Source organism: Cornus florida, unplaced genomic scaffold (assembly GCF_030987335.1).
Source record: "Cornus florida cultivar Cherokee Brave unplaced genomic scaffold, ASM3098733v1 CherokeeBrave_3.0.0_Hap2_Chr11, whole genome shotgun sequence".
NCBI lineage: Eukaryota > Viridiplantae > Streptophyta > Magnoliopsida > Cornales > Cornaceae > Cornus > Cornus florida.
Window position 1 is genome coordinate 67185374 of NW_026775581.1, and position 27456 is coordinate 67212829.

At 35.9% G+C, this 27456-nt stretch overlaps 1 protein-coding gene across 5 annotated transcripts; it reads left to right on the forward strand.

Moving 5' to 3' along the window:
• The first annotated feature begins 993 nt into the window (after positions 1 to 993).
• On the forward strand, positions 994 to 26427 carry LOC132284233 (protein MODIFIER OF SNC1 1-like). Of its 5 annotated transcripts, none has more exons than XM_059786314.1 (12): positions 994 to 1358; positions 4130 to 4324; positions 6091 to 6141; positions 13425 to 13486; positions 19558 to 19638; positions 19722 to 19766; positions 20005 to 20380; positions 20667 to 20769; positions 21475 to 21561; positions 21686 to 22997; positions 23078 to 23342; positions 23424 to 26427. In XM_059786314.1, exons 4-12 carry the CDS (start codon positions 13455 to 13457, stop codon positions 25998 to 26000), a joined length of 4878 nt encoding a protein of 1625 aa, XP_059642297.1. In that variant the 5' UTR covers positions 994 to 1358; positions 4130 to 4324; positions 6091 to 6141; positions 13425 to 13454; the 3' UTR covers positions 26001 to 26427. The 5 variants fall into 5 exon arrangements, with proteins under 5 accessions (XP_059642297.1, XP_059642301.1, XP_059642299.1 ...); XM_059786318.1 differs by having other exon boundaries at positions 21481 to 21561; XM_059786316.1 differs by having other exon boundaries at positions 4134 to 4324.
• The last annotated feature ends 1029 nt before the right edge of the window (positions 26428 to 27456 follow it).

The following is a 27456-nucleotide window of genomic DNA, read 5'->3' on the forward strand; positions in this document are numbered from 1 at the left end:
CAAAGTGAATGGTGATGGTTTGAGTCTCTAAATGAGCAAAATGAGTGTGAGTGATGTGTGTAAGTTTCTTGCCAATAAAAAAAAAAAATCAATTTAAATAAAAAAATTTATTTTATAAGAAAAAAGAATGAAACACACTATTGTGAATTCTTTCATTATTTTTCTTAAATTCGGGAAAAAACTTTAATGCATCGGAAAGAGCAATGCTACACATCTCGAATTTTAATTTGAGATTGTATCTTGAATCTGACATGACGGTAACTAAAAAGACATAAATGTCTTTACGTTTCCTATTTTAACAAACAATTAAACTAGTTTCTTTCTCTATCTATAATTTGTTTTTCTCTACTAATATTTTTCATTATATATTATTATTATTATTATTATTTTCACTCCCTCATCTACTTCTATTTATCTTTATTTATCAAAGAAAAAAAAAACTTATGCATATATCTCTATTGAGTGTCTTTAAAATTTAAAGGTAATTAGAAAATACTAAATCAAAATATAATTTAAAAAAATTTAAGTGAATTATGTAAGATAGAGTCCTTATTTATGAGAAAGATATCACTTATTCATAGTAAAAAATTGTAACTTTTAGTTTAATTAGTTGAAAATTTAATAAAAGGGTCTCTCAAACAAAGATATATGTAAGTAGAATTGAATTGAATTCAAATTATTGAGTTTATTTTAAGATTTGAATTTTATAATGATTAGTTTTGTTATTTTTTCTCACTTTTCTATGGTAAGATCTTTCCAATATTTTTTAAAAGAATTGCTTTAAAATACACAAAGCAACCAAATAAGTTGATAAATAAGTAGCCACCTGAAATAACAACAAAATAAAAAATTGTGTTTTTATTCATATAATAAGATATACTACTAATTGGTTGTACTATCTTTTCTCACTAAATAAATTCCGTGGCAAACTTCTCAGTTCTCAACTTCTCACTTCTCATCCTTTCCCCTCTTTGAACCAAACATGAGATGAGGATGGAAAGACTTTTTGATTTCCTTTCCTTTCCTTTCAACCCTCGATGTCAAAAATAAGGTTTAAGACGGAACTGGACTTCGGGGTTGGGTTCGAACAACATTAGCTTCGGTGCCCTCTCTCTCTCTCTCTCTCTCTCCCCTCTCTCCCTCTCCTCTCTCCTCTCGATCGCCTCTCATCACCGTCTTCATACAGGGAAAGAAACGCAAAGGAAACACACTCTCTCACACGTATATAAACCACCGTCACCGGCATCATCATATCGTCTCTCTATTGCTTCTATTCTTATTTGCAGAGGAACACAGATCGGTGTCTCCTATATCATCTACACTGATTCGGCTCCTCGTTTTTCTCTGTCTCTCCTCCAGTAAGCATCATCTATCTCTATGTGTATGTACATATGCATGGTTACACACATATATTTTACATTGAATTTTTTTTTAATAAGCATATTATATTGAATGTTTTTTTTTTCTTTTTTCCCCCTTAAAACTAGAAAAATTACGGTTTGGGGTTCTCCTCAACGAAAGCTGGGTCGACCCCGTTGATCAGAAAATCAGTATTTAGGGTTTGGAATGCAATATATGCCCTTATTTCAATGCTTATTCCAAACATATACACATGCGGAGATATTGGAATAGACAACCTACTCTCCGATTTCTGTTCACTCCATTAGATTAGGTGCGGACTCAAAAAAATTTCTTTTAATTGTTTGTTTTGCTCTACTATTTATGAGACTAGGCCAAGACTCCAAATTGAGTCGTTTTTATTTTTTATTTTTGGGTATTTTGAAATCACAGTCTGAAAATCTTCAAGCTAATTGTTGAGATCATTTTCCATAATAAAAGCATCACCTGAAGAAACTTCTTTTATGTTCATGAAACTTCTTTTATTTTCATCATGCTTACCGTTCACAGTTTTTCTTTTTGAGTAAATAACACGCGCACCATTTTTTCCATTGGTGACGCTATCTTGTCATTTGGAAGGTGGAGGAGTGATACCACTTTGGCCAAGCCCTAGCTCAAAATTTGGCGAACTTAGCTTTGAACTTTAGAATTTAATATATATTGGAGTTTCTTATGGCTATTTGAGAACCTCTTTACAATCTTCAATGGGGTTGCCACGGTTGAATTCTGAAGAATTTTTTATTTTTATTTTTTATACCCATTGTGAATGAGATGATTTTGATGCCTTGTGTTATTGATCCTTTTGTCTAGCAGTGCCATCATCTTTATCATTTGTTTTGAAATTTGATGACACACTTTTTGAGGCTTTAGCAGGCACAATATCATTCACCTGTTAAGTTTCGCGGTGATCTCTCTGTGCTAAATCCTACTCTAGTCTTTGGTATTAGCTTTTAGTAACTATGCCTCGGGTTTAATAACATCGAAAAGCTTTATTATTATTATTATTATTTGTATTTGTATTACAACATTACGAAATTTTTAATTGTGCATTTCTTCATCATTGATCAAACAATATGTCTCAACATTCTTCCCCTTAATTTATCCTCTAAATTTTCAATCAATATCAATTTTTTTTTTTTCATACCTCTACTGAGGCTCGAACCCTAACCTCCCTTTGGGAAGTACCGCTAGGCCACATGCGTGTTGGTATCAATATCAATTTCCATCTCTCATTCCCCATGAATAATCGAGCCTGGGTAATGAAACTATTCTCTTTCGTACCTCCTAGCCTTCCATCTTCAATAATATTTCTAATTGTATCCCTAGTTTTAGACTCCTACTAGATTTACACTCTATATATTTAATTTTCGTACCTCCTAGCCTTCCATCTTTAATAATATTTCTAATTGTATCCCTAGTTTTAGACTCCTACTAGATTTACACTACATATATTTAATTTTAGTTCTACTGATATTAAGTGCTCTTGATTTAGAACAACTTTTTAAACATGTAGACTATGTAGTTTAGAATTTATCTCCACTTTAGTTTCATCAATTAAGATAATCTCATCACTAATAAAATACATAATAGACTCTTATCTTGAATGTTTATAGTTAGTTCATAAGGAAGGACATTACATTGTGGTTTTTATATCATAACCTTTATGAAGGGTATCAATTTGTTATGACCTACTTCGTCCTCTACTTAGTGTTATCAAAGGCCCAAGGCACACTAAGGTGCTAGAGGTCCTTTGGAGCCTAAGCACAATGTGCAAGGCGAGGCGTGTGCCTTAGTGAAGACAATTGAAAAATTAAATTACTATTAATGCATATTCATATTCCATATAAAAAGTGCAAATATTGTCAAAGGCAGACCTAGGCACATATGCTCATGGTACTTTAATGGTTTACCACTTTGCCAATGATCCAATTAGTTGTGATTACATTTTTGTGGTTTTTGTTTGGGATAAGTTGGGGCTCAAGACTATATATACTGATGTTGATTTTGATGCATGCATTAGAAAGTCAGAATACAAACATAGAAAGATTGTGGCTCAACATTGTAACTTCCAATAAATTTTATAGCTGCATAGTAGCATGCAACTGATAGTTTATCATAACTTTATACCTGAATGCCACTGGAATGATGATTGAAGTTTTCAATTAGGTATAACCGTATAAGGTACATAAACTAATAATAAAAGTGAAAAAAATAGGGATTGAGTATAGAGAGAGTGAAGAATTAAGGAAAATCAATATATATATATATATATATATCTATTTACCCTATAAAAGTGTATTCTACTTCTATTTTTTATATACACTTTTTGTATTATTGTACACGCGACGTTTTGAATTTTTTAAAAAAAGATACGCAGTTTACGATTATAAAAAAGGTTTATACAATGTTTTTATTACATACGTCCCTTCCACAATTTTAACCCTTTTGTTTTATTTTTAAAATTCCAAAAAACAAAACAAAACATATTCTATTTCTGTTCCCCTTCTATTTTTTTATTTTTATTATTTTTATTATTTTTTTTAAATATCAAACAGTTTTAACCCTTTAGTTGAAGACGTTATCCCTTGTTAGTTTTATTTAAAAAATTATAAAAAAATAAAACAGTTTCCCTTTATGTTCCTCTTCTTTAATAAATAAAAATCAAAGAGTTTCTATTATTCAATATTTCTAAATAACCGACACGTCTTTTTTTTTTTTTCACGTCTACAAGGCAGTTGGCGTATGAAGAAGATTCTATAATCGGCTGGGATCTTGCCTCTCTCATCCTCTGTCATTCCATCTCTTCTTTCAACATTCACTTTTGTCATCTAACTCAAGCTTAAAGTGTACCGAAGAAAGTAGCTTATCCAAGAAAGTCGTATCGTATTTGATTTATGCGGAGAACTCTAGGCCTATTTGACTTAAGGTATGTTTTAATATATATTTCGTATTGCTTATATTTTTGTTTTTGAGAATGCAATGTCTGAAAAAGTTTTTCCTATTCTCAGTCAGAATTATTCATCATGGTGTTCACAATATGTTTATTGTTTAATATAGATATAGATATAGATATAAATATATGTTATAATATCTGACGAGCTTGGCACGGCGAGCATAAATCACTTTATATTTTAGTAGTTATCTATATTTTTGTTTTTCGTTTGCTTATCTACTTCTGATAAAACATAATTGATTGATTGTTTCTTTCAATAGGTTAATATTTTGTTTAGAATACCCTGAGTAATAGTTCTATTTGCATAAACTGTTTCAGTTTGATTAATTTTTCAGTGGTTCATTTTAAATTAGAAAGAGATTGTGCTTTGATTTATTTTTCAAAATCTCTCATTCTAAAAGTTAAACAGTATTTTTCAGTGTTATTCTTAAATAGAAAATTCATACCGTGTTTTTTTTTTTTTTTTTCCTCCCCCTTTTAATTGTTTATTCACTCTATCAAGTCTATCCCAATTACTTCAAACTATTCTTTTTAAATAGAAAAAATTACACTCCAGTAGGATTCATACAATAATTATTTTTTTCCCTTTATTACCGTTAGTCATTGAAATTCCTCTATCATTTGAAGCTTACCATAATTGATTCACTCCATCCCAATTACTCTAAAATGTTCTTCTTAAATAGAAAAAATTACGTTTCAATAGGACTCATAGATTGATATTTTTTTCCCCTTATATATATATATATATATAGACACACACATCACTCCTTTAAAACACAAAGACGTTGGGATTGGAGACAAATTTCCTTTTTCCTTAAAAAAAAAAAAAAAAAAAAAAAAAATTATTCTTTTAAAAGTTAGTTCCTTGTTCCTTTCTAATCCTTGAGGCTGATTATACAATTTAAAACAATTGATTTAATTAAAAATTATTTTAATACAATAATCATTTTCCCTTTTTGAAGAAAAATTACCAGTTTTAAATTAGTTTATTCTTTCTCTCTAAACCTTTGACATTATCTCTATATCTTTTCTTTAAAGCATTCCTATCTTCTTCCATAACCTTAAAAAAAAAACTAACAGGATGCACTTGGAATGGTTGTTATAATAAAAAAAGTCAAAAATGTATGAAAAGTCAATGTTTGTTATTCATTTTATTGATTTCTTATTAGTATATATATTTGTATTCACTTTTCTTTATATATAAATAACTTTAAAATAATCTAAATATTAATCATGTTAGTGTGTATTAGCCTATTGAGTGTTACTGTAATACTATCATGATGCATCATGTTTTTATTTCTTTTTTCTTTTTCTTTTCTTTTTTTTTTTTTGTCACTTTTTTACAAAATTTGCCATTTATTAAAATTTCTAAAAAATATCATACCCCATTTCAATCAACTAAATCATTTATTCCTGATTTTTTTTATTTTGTGGGTTATTGAATATAATACTTAAGTGGTACAAATTTATCACCTATTTTTATTTTTGAGAGTTTTGATTTCATTTTCCTAATTTCTACTTATCATGTTCTTTTCCATTTCATTAATGATTAAATTTGGCCTTTTTTCCCTAGAATTTTTATTATCATCTTAAATTACTTTATGCTTACTTATTATGTGGAACAATTCAATGAGACACGAAAGTTTCGTCAATTTCATTATATGCATGATACTTAAATCTATATATATATATTTTTTATAATGCTAGCCTAATTATGTTTATATCCTTGATGAGTACAGGTTGAGCAAAATATAGTGCTAATTTCAAATAAAAGGAGGGAAAAATTACAAGTGAGTGGAAAATTTATACTTTACAATATAGTTTTTTTTATCTCGCTTTTAGTTAATAAAAATCTTCTATTATGTTGACTTATGTGTACTTTTTGTGTGCATTAAATATTAAAGCATTTATTAAGGTCTAGAATAGTTTATGTTTTCTTATTGTTAAAACCATTTTCTTATTTTATTTCAATGAATATATAAAATGCAGAAAAACTTATAATTAGAAAAAATATCATCATCTTTGTAAGGTAAACCGTTTAATTAGACACATAAATTTTTTATGAAACACCAACTTAATTTACTTTATATTTTCTATTATTAGATTATTAGATGCAACAAGATTATGTTTGCAAGGTGGACCATTCAATTAGACACATAGATTTCATATGAAAACAACATTTTATGTACTTTATATTTTCTATTATTAGGTGGAACAATTCAATAAGACACGATAATAAACGCGATAAATTGAACGCATATTATAGAAATAGTTATAAAAATTTGTCGCCTAACCAAAGAGAGCCATATTCGAAATGTAAGAAATTCAATAAAGAAATGAAAACGAGTGGCAATTGACATGATACATCTAAGAATGATAGACTTCATGGCCAGGATTTTAAGTCAATATTGAATAACAAATGTATAATTGTTTGCAATACTTTTAATCCACTTATTTATTTATTTATATATATATATTAGCTTTAATTACGTGCAACTGCACGTATGAGTTTCTAGTATATATATATGTATATATATATGGAGAGAGAGAGTGAGTGAAGAGTGAGAGTATATAAGGACTATATGAGCATGAGAGATGAGGTAGTCTGGTAGAGTAGCATCATGGGAGGGATCAATCAGAGAGTAGAATTTCGTTGTTTTTCGAAATATAGATTGGATTGTTTACTGGTGTTTGTTTTGCAACTATATGGTTTCGTCTGTGTTCGATGGATTTGAGTGGTAATTATTAGGATAAGATATGGCTAAGGAAGGAATCTCGAAAATTGGTTTGGGTTTGTTGTTTGGGGTGGGTTTCTTTTTAGTTGTCCTATCTAGCTTGCTTTATGTATCTAATGCCTTGGTAGGAAATGTGGAGCGAGGGAACAATTTTGGAGCTAGTTCGCGTTCAAATTCCTGTGTATTTGGTTTTCAACTTAGTTGGATACAGGTTTACAACTATTCCAACCTATACCTTGTTTGAGAAGGTATGTACAAGCACAATCCTCATTGCCTTTGATTCTCTAGTGTGTTTCCCCCACCCCATCTTAACAAAAGAAAAACAAAAACACTAAAAATTAGAGAAAATTGATTTCAAGATATTTTTATTTTTTTCCTAAGGTTAGCTTTATTCTTTGCATTCCCCCCTCCGGTCCTATCTACTCATGCACATAGCAATACTATTTAGCCAAAGTTGAAGCCAAGCCAACCTGGATGGGTTTGGTTACCTTTCTAATGACCAAGGTTTAGGCTTGGGATGGGTAACCTCAAGCTTCAATCTCAAAATGGGCGGGCTTGTGTTGAGTTGTTTGGCAACTGAACTAACCCAATGCGGGCTTGCTTACCTTTTTAGTAGCTAAGGTTGGGCTTGGGTTTGGGTTGAGGAACTGGAGATCTAACTTTTACATGGGCAGGCTTTTTGTCGGCCGACTTAACTCAAAATTACATTATATATTTTAGTAGCCAAGGTTAGGCTTGGGATGAGGAACCTTCTGTCCAACTTATACATAGTTGGGGCTTGTGTTATGGGCCTTGGCAATCCGATTTAGCTCAAAATTACACCTATATATTTTATTACATATAGTCTAATATTCGATGGTTGATGTATCAGTTGTGCCATTGTATTGTAAAAAGAAGCATGCGATCAAAGACACTTTATATACCTGGGAAATAATCAAGAGAAAACCCGAAATCTCTAAACTATATTTGAATTTGGGGTTAAAAAGCCCTAGTAGAACCTTTGAATGGATTTGAAAATTTTAAGATTCTGATGGTGTAATCGTTTTATTCTACTTCCTTTCTTCTTCTTTAAGTTTGAATAATCTAATCTTTTAATCAGCACCTTATATATTTTTGTTACTTTATCCTCTTCTCCATTATCTTTAAGTCTACTCATCTTGTGATTCAAATTTTGATTGATTTTTTTACGTTATGTAGATCGACTTTTTTTTGATTTCAGATCTAATTATGCTTTTTTTTTTTTTTTTTTTTTTCTCTCTCTCTCTCTCTCCCTATTTCTGTTAATTTGGCTTGATATATATATATATTCTCAGATGCAAACTATGCAATCTGACTTAATCTAGTGCTAAATCAAGCGCATAATTCTAAATCATTTGTGGATCTTGATTTTGTTTATTTATTCCTGAATGGAGATTTTTTTTAATAAAAGAATTTGCTGCAAGGCCAAGAAGGAGTGCATACCCTCCTTTAACATGAGAATAAGTAGCTCCATTTCCAAAAAACAAGAAATCAAGAAATTCAAGGCTATAATAGCGATTATCAATCTAAGCATACTGAAGGATCTTGTAGAGTTAAACTTAAGGAGTCCAAAGAATCCCACACAATTGTTTTAGCCACAGAATGAGGATTGAGGGCAGTTTCATGGTGCAGTATCAGATTTCTGGCTGTCCAAATGTGCCATATAGTTGAGGTACTATTCTGGAGCTAGCTCCAAAATTATTAACAAACCAGTCTAGAAATTGATGCCATGATGAGATGGCCGCAAAATTCTGCTGAAAGAAAGAAGATAACCATTCCTTGATCTGAGAGGCAAACTAACAATGAAGAAAAAATTATCTATATCATTCCCATCTTGCATCCAGTTATGGCAAATGTGAGCCAACGGCAGACCTCTCTTTCGAAGATTGGACCAGGAAGGCATTTGTTGTAAATCACCAAACATGTAGCAAAGTTATAAGCTCATCTAGCCTTGTTGCAGCAAATTTTGGCCCATCTAACACATCACTTGAGGCCTGTAAGCTTTCCATGATTCTTGAATTTGAAAGCCCCATTCTTCCAAACAAGGTTATCATGATCTTGGTGCAAGGGAATGGAAGAAATGAAATTCCAAGCTGGAGTAGTTTAACATATATTGAGGTTTTTTCCAAGCTCCATTGACAATTTTTTTTTTGGTAAGTAAAGATATATTATTAGAGAGCCTTCCAAAGGGGAACGCATCCCGAAAGCTATACAAGGGCCAAAGCCAAAGAGGAGGTCCTAAGGACCCAAAGAACCCAAAAAATGAATGATTTCCTCTATAGATATACAATTTCTCCCCATCACCCAACTAAAAAGAGAAGTAATAATAACATATTTCAAGGACCCAATGGAAGATTCTTCCCCTTTGAAAGATCTTCTATTCCGCTCCTTCCAAATGCACCACCAAACGCAGAGAGGGCCCTCCAAAAGTAATGGGCATGGGCCCCAACACTGCAACCCCTCCAGGCCTCAAACAACTCCCTCGCAGACCAGGGCATAACCCAATGGACACCGAACAAGCCAAATAAAAGAAGGCACCAACAATCGGGAGCCACGGGGCAATGCAAAAGAAGGTGATGCACGGACTCTCCATCCTTCTTACACAGACAGCACCAATTGATTGTAATTTGTCTCCTCTTTCTAAGATTGTTCATGGTCAAAATCTTGCCCCAAACTGTCGTCCACACAAAAAACGCCACTCTGAGAGGAGCCTTAGATCACCACACCGTCTTCCAGGGGAAGATCGAACCATGAGCCCCCAGCGAGACGGAGGAACAACTGAACAAGGAACGGACCTTGAATCACCCCTGAGGAGAAGGCACCCAGAATAAGGAATCCGAGCCTGTACCATCCTCCTCCTGACTATACAATAAATCTAGCTGGCCAGAAACATCGTCCAACTCTTAGTCCTGAAACGATCGCCAAAAACGCACGTCCCATGAAAACCTACCGGTATCAAGCCAATAACAGTCGGCCACCATGGCATGTCTATCCACGGCAATCCTGAAAATTCTGGGAAGCAAACAAGACAACGGATGATCCCCGCACCAATGATCCATTGACAATTAACTGAGAGATATCAGAATCCTTGGGCAGATCAAAGTAACAATTCTATTTTCAAATTTCTGAATGAGGGTGGTATCTTCACACCAAGGATCTTGGACTGAAAGCTTGCCCATTTTCAATTTTGAACTGAAGATCGGCTGCCTCAACTTCTTTGACTTCAAGAAGGTTCTTCCAGAACATGGATTAATTAGATGTGGGAAGACAATTCCAATACGAGGAAAAGGATGCATACTTTCTCCTGAACCTGTTAACCCAACTTGTCTTTGTTCTGCAAAAGTTTTCATGCTTTATCAGTCTCAGTAATCTCCCTTATGACAAAACCACCGTCAAATCTGGAGGTGGTTACCTTATTCCATTTCAACAGATGAATTTTCTTGGAGTTTTTTTTTACCACCCCATTACTCCATTAGTATGTCTTTTTCTTATCCAATAAGGCTATCATAGAGGCCGGAAGCCTGAATACAAAGCACCAGAAATAATAATAGGCTGAGATCACTGTTCTAAGTGATTTGCATCTTCCTGCCAGTGAGAGGTTTAGAGAGTTTCAATTGTTTTTTCTATTCGATACCTTATCTACTAGAGTAGAACAAGGTGAAGAGGTTGGTCTCTGGTCCTCAAGTGGCAAACCCAGGTAGGAAATTAGGAAAGTGCCATGCTTCATGCCAGGAGCCGCTTGATAATTCTAATTCTTTTGACACTTTTAGATAGATATAAATTGCTTTTATCATCATTCACAGCTAAACCAGAATTTTTTTAAAATTGAGCAGCTATAATTAGGTCATCAACAAAGGACAATGGGAAAAGGCTAAGCCGTGATTTTAAACAGCTTTGCAAAGCTTGATTGTTTCAAACCCTCCTGCTCCATTGGAGAAGTACACTTTAACAAGGGTAAAGAGTAGAGGGGATAGAGGGCAGCCTTGCCTCAGCCCTTTCTCAGGTTGAAAAACCCCCATAGGAGAGCCATTGATTAGAATAGAAAACTAGGCTGAGGAAAAATAATTTCTAAGTTATCCTCAAAACCAAAGGAATGCCCAATTTTTGTATTTTCCCTCAACCAACTTATTTTGGATATTTGGCCCCATGAGGATTTCTTCATTTGTTAAATCTGTGCATGTGGTTGCCCATAGTTATATATGTTCCAAGCCCTGCTCATGACATCCTCAATAAATTTTTGCTTGCACCAGGCTTTAAGGAATATAAAAGGTTTACTGTTACTCCTATTGTAATAGTGAAGGGATAAAGCATAGTGGTCTGACAGTTATGCAGTAGATAAAGCACATTGGGTATTAGGGAATTGCACTAGACAATCCTCACTAACAAGGAACCTATCCAACTGGGCATATGTTCTCGTTCCATTATGCTGTCTTTTGCACCAAGTCCATTTGCCATTTATAATAGGCATCTCATCAGTTTGGTTAATCACTCCACTAAATTCATTCTAGGGGACTTTGCGACCAGCACTTTTATCTTCTTGATATCTTATAACATTCCTGTCACCTTATATAACCCAAGGTTTGTCCGCCAGTACAAAATATTGGATGACGTGAGCCCGCAAAGATCTTGACTTGAACACCGTTGGCAGCATATATAGGGGATAAAGATGGTTTTCTGAAGTTAAGTGATTCTAACTTTCAATAACATGCACTGATCAGTCTCATGGATAGTTTGCACAGTATACTTAGAAGGGTTCAGTCTCACATTGATTCTGCTCAAATTGGGTTTAATTTTTTTTGGGGGGGGGGGGGGGGGGGTGGGAGTATGGTATGTTTATACCGAATTCCTAATATAACTAAAACTACTTGGACTAAATTGGTTGCTTTATCATCTGCCCGTCGGTCTTACAGTAATTATGCCTTGAGGAAAAAAAATCTTTTGGTGGTTGAGAAATTCAGGAATGTACTGAGGCTCCGGTATAGAGTAGCAAAGGACTGTGATCTAGACCTGGGGGGATGAATAGGTCATAGCTAACTAATGTCCAAATTTTAACTGAAATAACAGAAATTCAAACATTAACCTATCTAGAAAGTATGTAATTTAAACCATTCATCATCTCTGATAGCATTTAAAAACTTGTAAAGTAAAATAAACAATCACATAATGAACACATGAGTTGGTGGAAACTCCGAAGGGAAAAACTACAGGACCTAGTCTAGGCAGATTAAATCCACAATGAGAATGAAATTATACAATTAGGCTATTAGTTTCCCAAACCCTGGATTTCTATATACTTACCTCTTCGCACAGATTGACGTCAAACTCTTCTCTCGAGTCTCCAAACTGCTGCTTTGTCAACAGATCTGCTTCTTGCTCAATCCCCTTCTCCACGTGCACATTGGTCTCCATGGTCTTTCATTCAGGCAATGTGTGCAATGGGTAGAATCACGTTGGTGTTGAATTTCCCTTAGAACAACAAAGCTAATGTTCAATGCCTCAAGAACATACTCTTACCATCTAATGCAATGATGAAGTAAGAAAGAAAGAAATTCTAGGAAATAATTGCTAGATTGCAGTCCCATTTGCTCTATATGCTCAGAAAAAGTTTTCCTCTTGGTTACTTTATTTTTTATTTTTTTGATTGATAAGTAACATGGGTGATTATGTAGAGTTTAGAAGGCTATAGTGACTAGGCTTAAAAGAGATTAAGTCCTATTTGGAAACTGAATTTCACAGAGTTTGATCGATTGAGCCAAGTGTTAATCGATTGGACACTTGGCTCGATTGGACACTTGGCTCGATCGATTGAAACATGGCTAGTAGCCTTCAATGAAGCCTATGATCGATCAAAGTGCCCTGTACTTGTTATATTAGGATATTAATGTAGGAAAATTCCAAAAACGTGTTTATGCAGTTAGAAAAGGATCTTTATGATTCAAAATGTGAAATGTAAGAAACTTTAATTGAATATATGCACAAACAATATGAATTCTAATTTTGAGTGAATGTTTGGGAGTTGAAATTCCCTATTTTCCCTTGAATACAGCTTGGACTTTTGAATTCACCCTTGGATTGAGTTAACACAATTAACTCTAACTAACTTTAAAAAATTATCTAAATGTTAAATAAGATACATAATCAAGCGTTTGAAATGAAATTAGCCAACCTAAGTCCTATTGACCTAACAATGGTGTTTGCCATGCCAGAGCAAACGAACATGAACGATCTTTATCTTAGAACATTGGTTGATTAAAATTTATCTTTCTTGTCTGGGAGTTGTCTTTTACTGATTAGATTTTACTTCTAACTTTTCTGTACAGTTTGGATAACCTTTGGACTGAATTTGAACAATGACTTCAAGTATGTCAGCTGGAGAGCGAAGGTATCAATTGAATTTTTCTTCTTACAGTCTACTATTTTTTGAATTTTGTCTGTCAAGGTTTTCATTGTTGCCTTAATGGGAGTAGCCAACTCCGACAAGTGAAAGGTTTATAATATGCAGCAAGGTAGTATCTCAATATATAGGATCCATGTTTGACTTGCATGACATACATGTGATGATTTGGGAGTTGCGATGTGAAACGGACAGCGTATTGCTCAGACAAAAGGAATATGGAAGCTCAGGAGAGTTTGCTTTGTTTACAAATCATCTCCTTTCCTAATAAATTTTGAAGACATAATGTTCTTTAGGAATCCTCAAAATTTTCATTTAATATTCCTTTGCAACAGTCCACCACATAAGAAAGAGGCCATTTTATTTTTTTATTTTAATATTTCTTTAAATTATGTTTGACACAATTTGCATGGATCAAAGATTAATGCAAGTTAATAAAAAAAAACTTTGTCAAAGCTAACCATATAAAGGTTGCTCATTTTTTTATTTTTTATTTTATTTTTATTTTTTTTATGTTTTGCTTCTTTGTGTGGTCCAACTGTTTTAAAGCTGATAATGAAAAAGATGAAGTATTACCTTTAGAATACATACATACATATATATATTTATTTATTTTTGAAGTGGATTATGATGTCATGTTCATGTTGAAGCACGCTTGTTGGTAGAATACTCATGCTTTGTGTTTCGCATGGATTATTATTGTTATTACATGCCATGTAGTTATTCGTAGTGCTAGTCTAGTGATTGATTTGTGTTTCCTACATACCATGTAGTTATTCTGAAGTGCTAGTCTATGACATTTACATTCCATGTAATGCCTCACCCTAATCTTTTTTTCTTTTTCTTTCTACATGGCAATATGTCACCCTAATTTTTTATAACTATAAATATGAATATCCTTTCCATTTCATCCTTAGACACTAGTTCTTTTTCCATAAGAAATTAATATCTGAATTCCTAATTCTACAATATCAAATGCACTTTTTCAGAATTTGAGCTTGTTTGTTATTGGATATTTTTAATGGAAATTTTTTTCAACATTTGTTCCGACAATTCCTTCATTAAGAAAGACAAAAGTGTAGCACCATAATCACCATTGCAGATTTACCAACTTTTAAGTCTCTTATTATTAATTACAAGAAAGGAGAATACAAAACTTTACATACAGTTGAAGGTGGTAAATAAGACTTGAGTAGCAATTAAACACGTATCCTGGGAAAAAAAAAACCAATGCCTAAATGTGCAAGAAAGCTCAAAAGAATGAAGAAATAAGTAGTGGGGATTTTGAAGTGTCTAAGAATTGATTGTGATCATCTAACGGAAGAACACAAATTTAATATGTATCCTTGGATTGGAGGCCATACTCTAGCTCGCCAACCATACCACTGGCCTAAAGTTACATGGACCACCGCACCCCCTCTGGCACCCCAGGAGCGATAGCTCCACAGCACCCTTGGAGTACTAGCTGCCCACTTCACTTTGTTTCTCTCACTGCACTCCTTCGGCGCTACACGTGACCGGATAGAGGCCAATACTGGCATAAGACGATCATAGAACTCAAGGATCTTCTCAGTAGTACCAACCAAGTTGTATGGATCCAAGGAGTGGCGAATACGCCGAGGCCACAACACAAATGACGGGGCTCCCGAAGCAAGCAAAGTAAGAAAGAAATTACATAGAAGTATAGAAGGGTCCCATCGCGAATTAGCCGCTTGCTACTCCATATGGGTAGATAGCTTACTATATAAATTCCTTACTGGGGGGAGTCTGGTCATCACTAAAAAGAGATCCACAATCTCTTTAAGTAAGCCTTTCTATGGCATTTTTTATACATTTCCACCAGTGGAAAGGTGATGCAAAAAGGTCTAATTAATGATGGTGATGGGACGTGGTAGATGCCAATGAGAAAGTGTTTATAAGGGGTTTGCAATGTGCTTTGTTGAGGGTTGTATGGTGGAGTGGCATGGGTAGGGAGGATAACCCAGCTGACTGGTCAATCTCAGATATCTTATTAGCTTGGCAGGTTGGGCATTTGTTGAACCGCCCCTACTAATGGTTACTGATTCTCTAAACTTGCCACAAACATGAGACAGACAGTGGCCTGGAGCAGGTTCTTGTTGCACACAATCACAAGGTGAATAATGGAAGTAATGAAGTTGACACACAATCACACAAAAGGAACACAAGATTTACGTGGTTCAGCAGGATGCTTATGTCTACCGAGGAGAGGAGATCAAAATCCACTAGCAATAATAATATAAGGTTACATGAAAAACATGGCCAACATCTCAGTTTTCTCCATATAACCTTTGTTTTGTAACAAAACCATAATATGCTCTAAGTGATCACTTATAGAAGACACTAGGGTTCTGTTTGATAAAACTGCACATTACGTACTGAAGGTTTAAAGTGCTAATCCTACTTTGAAAATCTTTTTGATGCTCTTTTGAACTTTAAATGTTAAGTGATAAGTGAAGTCACGCTCACTTAAAATTTTACCCTTTCTTTAAGCGGTGCTTAATTTATTCAGAATCACGTCTTGAATTGGGTGGGAAAATAATTTTAATTACATTTTTTGGGCCTGGGGCTCCTCGTAGATCCCTAGCCAGAAGTTATTGCAAAACTAAAAAACTGGTTGTGATGTATCCCGAGCACAGTAAACAAAGACATCTCACAACAGTTTTATGGAAGAAAAATTATTTGTGTGGAACATAGGATTTTTGTTAGGATTATTTTACATGTAAATATCTATTATCTTTTAGAAGATGCCTTCCATGATCCAATCTAGCTACTGTATTACTTAGTTTTATTTTTAGAAGTTGATTGTTGAAGAAATTTTCAGAGTATATATAGTCTATAGATAAGGTCTGTTGTAGCAGAATGGATAAAGAGTGAAGTAGTTTCAAATTTGAGGAGTTAAATTAGCAAAAGAGGATTTTTTATTTTATGTTCTTTCTTGCATTCTTCTATTTTTTTTTTATTTTTTATTTTTTCTTCTTTCTTCTTTGTGGCTGTTCAGAAATTCAGCAATCCTATTTCTAGATTTTAGATCTCATAGTCACCAGGCTTAATCTCACATCCTTATTTTCTTAAAAAACCTTTAAAAAAAGCCATCTCCAGCATTCAACCACCAAAATAAGTGTTTCAGATAGCATTATTATAAAATTTTGAGTGTTATCCTATATAACATACACGGGCTGCTCAATATAAGTTTAGGCCTAAGGCAAAATTTTTAAAAGATGTCTCTTTGACTAATAATATGTCGATGGAAATAACATTAATTAACTTTATAGTTTTTGTTTGACAATCCACGCTTCCCATTTTTGAAATGCAAAAAAATAAAAGTAAATTGATCTTGAGTAACTTGTAAATAAAATGGTATATTTTGAGTTTTACAGAAGAAGAAAAAAATTCTTATAGTATAAAATTTGATTTTTATTTATAAATTCAGTTTTATTTTCTTATAATTAACACGCTCTATTCTCTTCTCTCCTAACAAACAAAATAAGGTATTATCTCATTCTCTTCTCTTCCATCCAACCAAACAAAAAGAGGGAAGGACACAATCTCTTCCCCAGGAATGTCTCATTAATCTCTTCTTCTCTCCCTACCATTCAATTTTCTTCCTTCCTACCAAATGGAGCATAAAAGTTGGAATGATGAAAGTGCAAAGAGTGATATTGGATATGCAATTTTTTTTTTTTGTAGAAAGATGATTTGCAATGTAAATGTAAATTTGAGAAAGATCTCATTTCTAAATAATGTCAAGTTTTTGTACTAATGGATAATTTAATCTTGGAACCAACTTTAAGTTGTACTACGTATATTAAAATTACTCGAAGTCAGTTTACCAAAGAAATTTTTTTGGAGATGTACAGGACCTTTTAAAATAGTAGAAAAAATTACTTTAAAGTCAATTACTTATTCTGGTTCATATAAAAATATATATACATTTATATATATAATTTTTTTTTTGAAGTACTAAACTCTATTTACAACTCATTAGTGAATGGTGAGGCCTTATTTGAATGTGGGGCCTTAGGCAATGGCCTAGCCATTGAGCCGGCCCTGAACATACACTTGCATATCCGGAAACTTAATCTGTCTCTTTCCCTTTTTTATCAAATTTGGTGGTTGAATCAGAAAAGGACTGGTTGTTCTAGGCTTTTTTATTTGGCCGGAGGTGGTATACTCAAATTAGTTAGGTGGCGAAAATTTTGAGCTGATTGGGTTGGCTGGTTCATGTTGACAGAGGCTGTCGGATTAAATATTTGCTGGGCTGTAATTGTAAACAGGCACTAGTTGAAATGCAATTAGCATTCTTATTCTTTCCAAATTGAACGAAGTTGAATTGGGCTAGGTAGCAGTTTGAGTTTAGTTTACAAGCATCATTGTACCCTTTTTTTTTTTTTTTTTCTTCCTCTCCTAGTTGGTGGTACTCACGCACACATGCCTCCACCGAGGTTCGAACCACTTACCTCCTTTGGGAAGTAGGGGCCTGGTACCGCTAGGCCACTAGCCCGTTGGTATCATTGTACTCTTTCCCCATTCCCTTATTATTATTACTTTGTTGTTGTTTCTTACCTTTTCTGACACTTTGTTGTTGTTTCTTACCTTTTCTGACTAGTATTTCCTGTCTTTTTATCCTTTTCTGTCTCTTTTCCTCAGCAAACATTACTATATTGGTTTTGTCTTTGACTACACATTTTACCCCCATGTCTTTTCATGTGTAATGCAATTGGTGAGTGTCAAGTTCAGATGTGTTGGGAATATAATAATTCCCACATGAAGATGATATGTAAATTTATTGAATATTGTTCCTTTACTTTTTTTGACTCTCTATGTGTATACACACATATACATACATACATACATACATACATATATATATATATATATTAATATCCCTCCCTCCCTCTCTCTCCCTTTTGTTTCTTTTTGTTGGTGAGGGGAGGAGAAGGGAAGGGGGAGTTTCAGGTTGAGATTTTTTGCCTTGAAGGTTTTAGAAATCTATATTTCACGTCTTCCTTGTGCACGACTTCTGCACAAAGCTGATGCTAATAGCCTAACGCTGCAAAACATATTGAAAATCTGTTCTTTTTTATTCCTTGGGTCTTCTTACTTAATGATACATGTCAGATAGCGTTGGGAATGTGTCTTAAAATCCTTTTCTGTTAGGATTTTATTTTATTTATTTTATCTTTTCCCATGTGGAATTAAATATTTCCAGCCTGCAATATGTTGCTTCTTTCCAATTATGTAAGGTGGCATACGAGAGGGAGATGAGTTTTTGGAGGAACATTGAGATTTGTAGAGTTGTGAGGAAGGGCCTTCCTTAGTTTGTTCATTGATATGCACTATAGTGGATCTTCTCATCTCATGGGTTAGCATAGGTTAGGTTCTCACAAGCTGCAGTGTCTTTTATTCTTTTTTTTTTTTTTTTGGTGTGGGGGGGGGGGGGGGGGGGGGGGGGGGGTGTGTTTGTCATTCTCTCTTTACTATGCTTGCCTACATTCTTGTACTTCTTCCTTCATTGTACCAGATCTCTTTTTCTAGTGTTTTGCATTTCTGCATGTTTGATTTAGTACCTTCGATAGGCATCTTTCCATGCTTGAATGCCTCCTGTTATGGGAATGAGCCATATCCTTTGTGAAGGAGCGGTTGGAGTGAATGTGATTCAAATACACCAATTTCTAATAGCATTACTTGTTAATTTGTTTTGAGAATGTTCTCTGGTAGTGGCTATTGGTTATGAAGGTTGTCTGGGATTCTGATTATCTTTAATGTGCAGTTATCATATGGTGTTTTTTTGCGTATATGTTTTCCCATTTCATTCGTGGCCAACTTCAATAAATAGCTACTTGTATGCTTCTCCACACCCCCTTCCTCCTCTCTCCCTCCCTCTTCTTTTGGTGTCTATGTCCTGTTGTTGATTGGCCTTGTTTGGATTGCCTCCTTACATTTACGTAAGTCAGCACAAGCATTGTAAAATCCATTGGGTTTTTGAACTGTTTGATTGTATAAAACACCCTCTTTATGTCATTTGGTCATTACTGCAGGTGGGCTTCAGCAAAAAGAGGTGGCATGACTGTTTTGGGGAGAGTTGCCGCTCCAAAACCTCTAAACTTACCCAGCCAAAGGTATCTGGTTTTCTGCTGGATTATGATTCCTTTGCTAAGTAAATTGGTTTACTCTCTGAAGTTCTTTTCAATGTTGTTTCAAGGTTAGAAAATCATGGTCTGGACCCAAGCGTGGAAATTGTTCCCAAGTGAGTGATACATGTGGTCTTGGTTCTCTCTCGTACACACACTCCCATAGACAGGCACACATGAACATACTTTTTATGAACTCCTATAGACAGGCACACATGAACATACTTTTTATGATCTTTCTGTTAGCAAAACTATACTCAATAATCTTCTTTTCAGAAGTTCAAATAGTAACATATTTATATGTTCTGCTTTATATTCCATGGAATTGATCCAGATACTGTCTTAACTTGATAGGGGAACCCTTAGCTGGGGCAGTCGATCATCTTCATCTGCATCAAATGCATGGGGTTCCTCGACACTATCTCCAAAAGCTGATGGTAGTGCTTGTTCACTAAGTAATCTCAGTGGTCGCCCTTCATCCAGTGGAAGCAGCACTCGACCATCATCAGCTGGTAGCAATAGAACGCATGAGCCTACTCTCAGTGCATGGGGCCCAAATTCTAGGCCTGCATCAGCTTCTGGGGCATTGTCATCAAATCAAACATTAGTGACGTCATCACGTCCTCGCACTGCAGAAACAAGACCTGGTAGCTCGCAGTTATCACGGTTTGCTGGACCGTCATCTGATAATACAGTAGCATGGGGTCCACCTGGTACCACTGAGAAATTGGTATGGTGCTGTAGCTAAGCAGTTTCAATGTTAAATTTTCATGTTTTGACATGGTCACCTCGAAAAAAAAATTTCCTTCCCTTTTTTGTTATTAGAAATATGCTGCAATACATTTTTGTAGTCATATTTGATGAACTGATTAGTAAAATATAGTGGTGCAGATCTGCCTGTTTCAGTTTTTTTCCCATCTCATGTTATGGTGAATTCTTCTGTTGAGGTTACTGCATTATTTTTTTTATGGTCTTTCGGCCCTTACCTGTTTCAGTTTATCTTTATTTACATGTAGGGGATGGCATCCACCAAGAAAGATGGATTCTCTCTGAGTTCTGGAGATTTTCCTACACTTGGATCAGAAAGAGAAAATTCTGAAAGGAATTCTGAGTCACTAGGTGATTGTGCATGCTTATAAGAACTTCTATGCTGTTTGCCTTCAGTTTTATGTTTCTCTCTTTGTTATTGTGAATTGTTCCTCAATCGTCCTCGATTGATGTGTTAATTTTGAACTGCTAGTTGTGTTCTTTGAAGGCTAAGAACGGTCATTCTCTGATACTTTTTTTCAAGTTCCAGTTTGTTGCGAAGTTGACCGTCCAGGTCATAGTTTTGGTGTCGCAAAACAAATGGAATGGACGTTTCATATGGTGGAAAACCATAAAAATGAAAGCATGTTAAAATATCATTACTGTCTCAATGTTGCATAAGTACAAAATGGAAGAAGGGTAGATCTACAAAAATCTAGGTTGAATACACGAGTATTGATTAAAATCTAAGGTTCGATTGTATATTTGTTGTTGTGGAGGCTGGACCTACAGTTATGTCCTGTTTTTGGACCACATCAAAGCTTTAAACAATAAAAACGAGTAGAAAAATAATAAGGGAACAAAAAAAAAAAAAAAAAAGAGAAAAAAGATGGCTAAAAAGGGGCTTGAAAATGTTGAACCAACAGTAATATAGGCCAAATTTTACTTCATGTTTCTAAAAATGTTTTACTGGATTTTTTTTTTGATGAGTGTGTTTTACTGGTAAAACATGCAATACCTTTTTGAGTATTTGATTTTATTTCATGTGAATTGATTGTTTGTTTGATCAACAATTAGTGGCAGACCATGGCTCTTATGGTCGTCCTGACTCATCATCCAGCAGGACAGCAGCGCCAGAAGAGAGGAATGCAACTTCATCAGTTGGTTTGTATTCATGCATTTAGCTCTTCTATTCTCCTAGATAGATTTGTCCTTTACTGAGTACAGTTTCTATTTTATATGGTGTTTAGCATTTCATAATTGAAAAAAATGAGTGATGTTATTTCAGGTGATGGTTCTGCAAGTGAAAATGCCAAGAGTGGAACTGTGATTACTCGGGAAAAAGATGGTTCCCGACATGAGGATGGGTTCCGGCCTAGTGTGGAGAAATGGCAGGGGGAACCCCAACCATACCCAAACACTAGTGTTCTCCCTAATCACTTTGACGCTTGGCATGGCCCTCCAATGAATGCTCCTGCTGGTGTTTGGTATGGAGGACCTCCAGTAGGTCCACCATATGGAGCTCCAGTTACTCCTGGTGGCTTTCCAATTGAACCATTTCCCTATTGTCGTCCTTTGTCAAACTCTCACCCAATTCCTCCACCAGGGGTCGGACCAAGAGGGCCCCATCCAACAAACGGAGACTTATACAGACCCCACATTCCTGATGCCTACATTCGTCCAGGTATGCCAATTAGGCCTGGTCTTTACCCTGGTCCGGTGGCCTATGAGGGCTATTATGGGCCTCCAATGGGCTATTGCAATTCCAATGAACGAGATATTCCTTTTATGGGAATGCAAGCACGTCCCTCAGGTTATAACAGGTATCCCAGCCAAAATGCTCGAGATCCTAGCAATAACCATGGCACGATGGTTGGCCATGGAACTACTGGCAAAACAATTGTCTCAAAACAAGTGGAATCTGGTCGTCCCGATAATACTCGAGGACCATCTGATGTTCTTCTGAAGCAGCACAGTGAATGGGGAGGAGAAGAGGAAGAAGGGAGTTGGGAGCAAACTATACCAGCTAATGGCCCACATCTTGAGAAGGGGAACCAACCAATGGTGTACTCATTGAAGGATGAGTGGGGAGCAGACTACAAAATGGATGAAGAGATGCACTCAAAAAGACTGAATGAAGATGCTTTTTCCCGGACTTTTGACAAACGAGGAGGTTATTCTTCAGAATCTTTTGAAGTTAAGTTTCCTGAAAGTTTGTGCAATGGAAAAGCAGTTGATGACATTATGGTAAAGGAATCAGGAAATGCCTCGGCTGCGTTGCCAGAAGGGCCTCAAGCATTCCCAGCTTCTCCAAAAGATGCAACTTTGATACGAAAGATGGAAGGTTTGAATGTAAAAGCAAGGGTTTCTGATGGACAATATAATGCTGCATCTATTTCTAGTAGGGAAGTGCAATATAAAAAGTTACAAGTTGGCAATGCTAAGACCAACTGTTCTGCAAATGCAGTTGGTACTGATGCTGTATGCACTGAAAGAACTCATGCCAGTGGAGATCTTATCCCAATCTCCCAAGAAGTGGATATTTCTGGAGGAGATAAGACCCTTCAGCCAGCAGTTGCCAGCGGGACATCCCTTCCAAGGTTTGTAATTAACATACTTCTGCTGACATCATATATTTTGTTTCACCTGTTGGGAAAAAGACTAATTTGCAAATTTATAGGAGAAGTCATGGTATGCATGGCAGAACTGACCATCGTGGTAAAAGGTTCAACAATCAGGATGCCGTTGGGTGGAGAAAGGAACCTATAGTTTCTGGGTCTATGGATGCTAGTTCATCTGCAAATCATGAACCTACTTTTAATGTTCATGTTCAAGACCACCATATATCTGGGGAAGTTGTTGAGAAATATGGGATTATAATTGGAAGGAAGTATGAGGGTGAATCTTTGACGCCGATGTTTGACCCAAGTGAGTCCGAGGCACAGGTAATGATTATACTTTTATGCCTCTAGTTTTTGTAATATAAATTTGGTATGCTATTTTCTTTATGTATGTGTTTTAATCAGCGTGCTAAGATGAGGGAGATAGCCAAGCAACGTGCAAAGCAACTTCAGGAGGAGGAGGAAGAACGAACAAGAGAGCAGAAGGCAAAGGCTCTTGCAAAATTGGAAGAGTTGAACAGGCGTATTCAGGTGGCAGATGGTTCAACTCAGAACTTGGAGAAGGCTCTGCCTGGTGCTCCCATGCATCAAGAGAAAGAAGTATCCCAAGAGAACGAACGAACAAGAGAGCAGAAGGCAAAGGCTCTTGCAAAATTGGAAGAGTTGAACAGGCGTATTCAGGTGGCAGATGGTTCAACTCAGAACTTGGAGAAGGCTCTGCCTGGTGCTCCCATGCATCACGAGAAAGAAGTATCCCAAACACTTGCTGAAACGGTGATTGTTTTTGGCTCTGGTGTGGTTGCTCAGATTAGTGAGGGCAATACTAGTGGGGTGGAGACACCAGATGCTGCCCAACAGGAATCTGTTGTTCCATATGGCCAGTCTTTGCCCTTGCAACAGGATCCTGAGAATGCTGGAACTGCTTACTGTAAAGCTCCTCCCCAAGAAAATGATGGTGGTGTCTCCAGACACAAGCGTATGGGGTTAAAGCAAAAGCAGAATATTCCAATGGAAAGGAATTTGACTGCAGAGCCCATTCTTACTATTACAACCAAGGCACCAAAAAATCGTTCTGATGGAGCTGTTAATGATATTGCATCTACTGAGGTTGTTGCTGAAGTTGGCCCAAGTTGGGAGCCTAGCTTGCTCATAAACCCCAATATTATGGCCGAGTCCACAACACATCAGAGGAGGAAAAACCACAGGAGCAGCAAGAACAAGCACAAACTGGAGCCTTCTATCATTGATTTAGGATTGCCAGTGCCAAAAGAAACTAGTCCTGCAAAAGCTTCAATTGGAAGTGGAAAGTCAAAGGTTTCTGAGGTTGAGTTGGATCCTTGCTCTGTTCAGTCACTTACTGATGCTGAACTTGCAATTCAACCTTCAGAGCCGAACTCTCTTTTACCTAGTGAAGAATCCACTAGTAGAGTAAATAACCAGTGGAAATCTCAGCAGTCTCGCCGAATGCAAAGAAACCCTCAAGCTATCAGATCACCTAAATTTCGTAACAGTGATGCTGTTGTCTGGGCTCCTGTGCGGTCACAGAACAAATATGAGGTTACAGATGAAGCCAGTCACAAGAATTCATATGATGCTGTTACTCCAACAGGAAAGAGTGAGAATCTAGTGCAGAGTAGTCTGAAAAGTAAGAGGGCAGAAATGGAGAGATATGTTCCAAAGCATGTTGCTAAAGAATTGGCTCAGCAGGGAAGCATCCAGCAACCTTGCTCAACCTCAATCAATCAGACAACATTGGGTGAGACTGCTGGGGGGGCAGAACCTGGTTTTCAGAGCATTGGAAGTCTTCAACCTGCTGACTCAGCAATTGGGAATGTTGCGTCTACTGAGGAGTATAGGAATGGGAATAATAAGCAGAATAAGTCGTCAAAAGCGGATGGATCATCTATTACTTTGAACCATGGCAAGAATGTTCAGAAATCTATGGATAAACACCGATCTTTCATTCCTGACGTAGATTCAGTGGAAGGGCAACTGAACTTCTCTGATGAGTGGAACACTTCTGAAGGCTGGAAAACTACTGATAAATTTGACACAGCTGCACCTGTCACATCTCCTGTCATGAAAGATCAAGGAGTAACACGGAGAGGAAAGCAACATCCATTTAAGGGTCATCGAGGCACTGGGAATAATTATGATCATGATCGCAGGAATGTTAATAGTGAGGGCACGTTTAAAAGTTATCGGCAATCTGCAGCCCCCGAAAGTAGCCAAGCAGACAGAACTATGGCTATGCGAGAAAACCGTGGTGTCGGAGAACGAACAACATCTCATTGGCAACCCAAATCCCAGGCACATTCAGCTCATTATCATCGAGGAAGGTCTGATGGAGCTGAAATTGTTAATTCTGAAGTTGGTAAGGCTATCAAAAAGGACTCTCTTCCCAAGGATAGGGTGGATCTTCCACCACAGGACAAGGAGAGCAGTGGCACAATGGCTCACTCTCACCTTTATCAATCTCCCTCTGAACACGAGAGTTTGGCAGAAGCGCAAAATGTAGGGCATCAAGAGGCTAAGAGAGAGAAGAAGGTAGCTTCATTCAAGGGACGCCCCCGCTCCCCGAATCAAGGTCCTGTTAACATGGTCAAATCGGCTCCCACTGCAGATATGGATATCAGACATGAGCAGCGCTTTCCCTCAGGGTTTCGCAAGAATGGAAACCCAAACCACCGTTCTGGCAGAGGGCGTGAATCTCGTGGAGAATGGACTTCAGCTGGACAAGATAGCAAACATCATAATATTCCTACAAACCAAGAGATGCAGGGGCACGATTCACATTATGAGTACCAGCCGGCTGGAACATACAGTAGTAATGGCAAATCGAACAATTTCCAAAGGCAAGATGGGTCACATAACACGAGCTCGAGGTACAGGGAGAGGGGTCAGGGTCCCTCAAGGCGTGGTGGGGGCAGCTTTTATGGTCGTCAAAGTAGCGCCGTCGGAGTAGACACTGGTTATGATTGACGGGGAACTAAAATCTGGAACTGGATTATATTTTGGGGTTGAAAAACTTCCTCTGAACGCTAGTTTTTGGCATTAACTAGCCACGATTTCAGGTATTACTAGTTTAGGTGGTACTGTTTAAATTGGCTTGAATCATGTGTATTGAGCAGGACAAGGGAGCAAGCATCATATGATGCCGAGGCAAAACGTTGTTTTGTGAGGTGCTAAGATGTTGATTCATTTCTTATTTGAATATGTAACTAATTTTAGCATCTTAATTTGGTCATGGGTTGTTAGCCATCGAACCTTTGCCATTCTCCTTAAAGAAGCCTTGTATTTTCTGACCATCATATATGTGCACGATCTATGGAATACTAGGGTCGGGAATGTATTAGGGAAGTAGTTTTTTGGTTCTTCCAGTTGTTAATAAATTTTTATTCTTTGTTCTCTTGGTCTGATTTTACTTGTAGTTCCACTTGCAATTGTTCTTCTTCTTTGCCCTGTTTTCCGAAGGAAATATTTTTAGAATTTATGACGTGGGGATGTTCATTTGTTCCGTGAATTAGATTCAATTCAGTCTATTCCATGCGGATTTGATTGGATTTTCATTTGGTGCTGAATTCGTAAACTAGAAATTTAATTTGATTCGTAAATCGGAATATACTTGTATGCAAAAACTATTTTATATATAACAAGTTAATAACCAAATCAACAATTTTTTGGAGTGGGATGTGTTGGTACCAACTAGGAAAGGAAAAAAAAAAAAAATCGTTTTAGCCCTAAACCTAAGCCACCTCGTTTACTCTTTGCACACTAACAATTTAACCAACAGCAAGCGGCTTTTCACTGTTCCAAGTGAAGCACTTATCATGTGGTTAGGAGTTTAACGGGACACTATTATGCAGAAAATAAACACTCTCATTATCAGCATTACTCTTTAGGAGTTCAACTGCGTAATAGAATCAATAATAAATGATATGTTCTACTATTATGGAGAAAATTTCCATGTGAAGCATTTCATATATATATATATATATAGGGCTGTTTTAGAAAAGTCCAATCCTTATAACCAATCTAATCCAATCTGATTAGATAGAATCAAATTAAACCTTTTCACAAATCGGATTGAATTCAATTTTCAATAATACAATGCACAAACAATGCCACAAATCAATAGAATGCAAAGTCAATTTATTTATTTATTTGTGTGTGTGTGTGTATTTTGGCATTGTGCATTTCGAACTTTGTAGTTATAAGTGTTTAGGATACGTATATATGTATATAAATAGGCTTTGCATTCTATTTATCTCTAGATATTGTATAGAGCCACTTTTTGAATAATTAGACCTTTAATTTTATTCCAAAACATGTCCTCCATTACTAAAATTTTTGCTTAGAAAACTGATAAACATGATTAGGGCAGTTACAATAAATATGATCGAACATGCTTGTAAATATAATTGATTGATTCAACTAT

Coding starts and splice junctions, on each gene's coding strand:
- LOC132284233 (XM_059786314.1), top strand. CDS start 13,455: ATGACTTCAAGTATGTCAGCTGGAGAGCGAAG. Junction 21,562..21,685: donor GAATGCAACTTCATCAGTTG/GTTTGTATTCAT, acceptor ATGTTATTTCAG/GTGATGGTTCTGCAAGTGAA. Junction 23,343..23,423: donor CAAGTGAGTCCGAGGCACAG/GTAATGATTATA, acceptor TGTTTTAATCAG/CGTGCTAAGATGAGGGAGAT.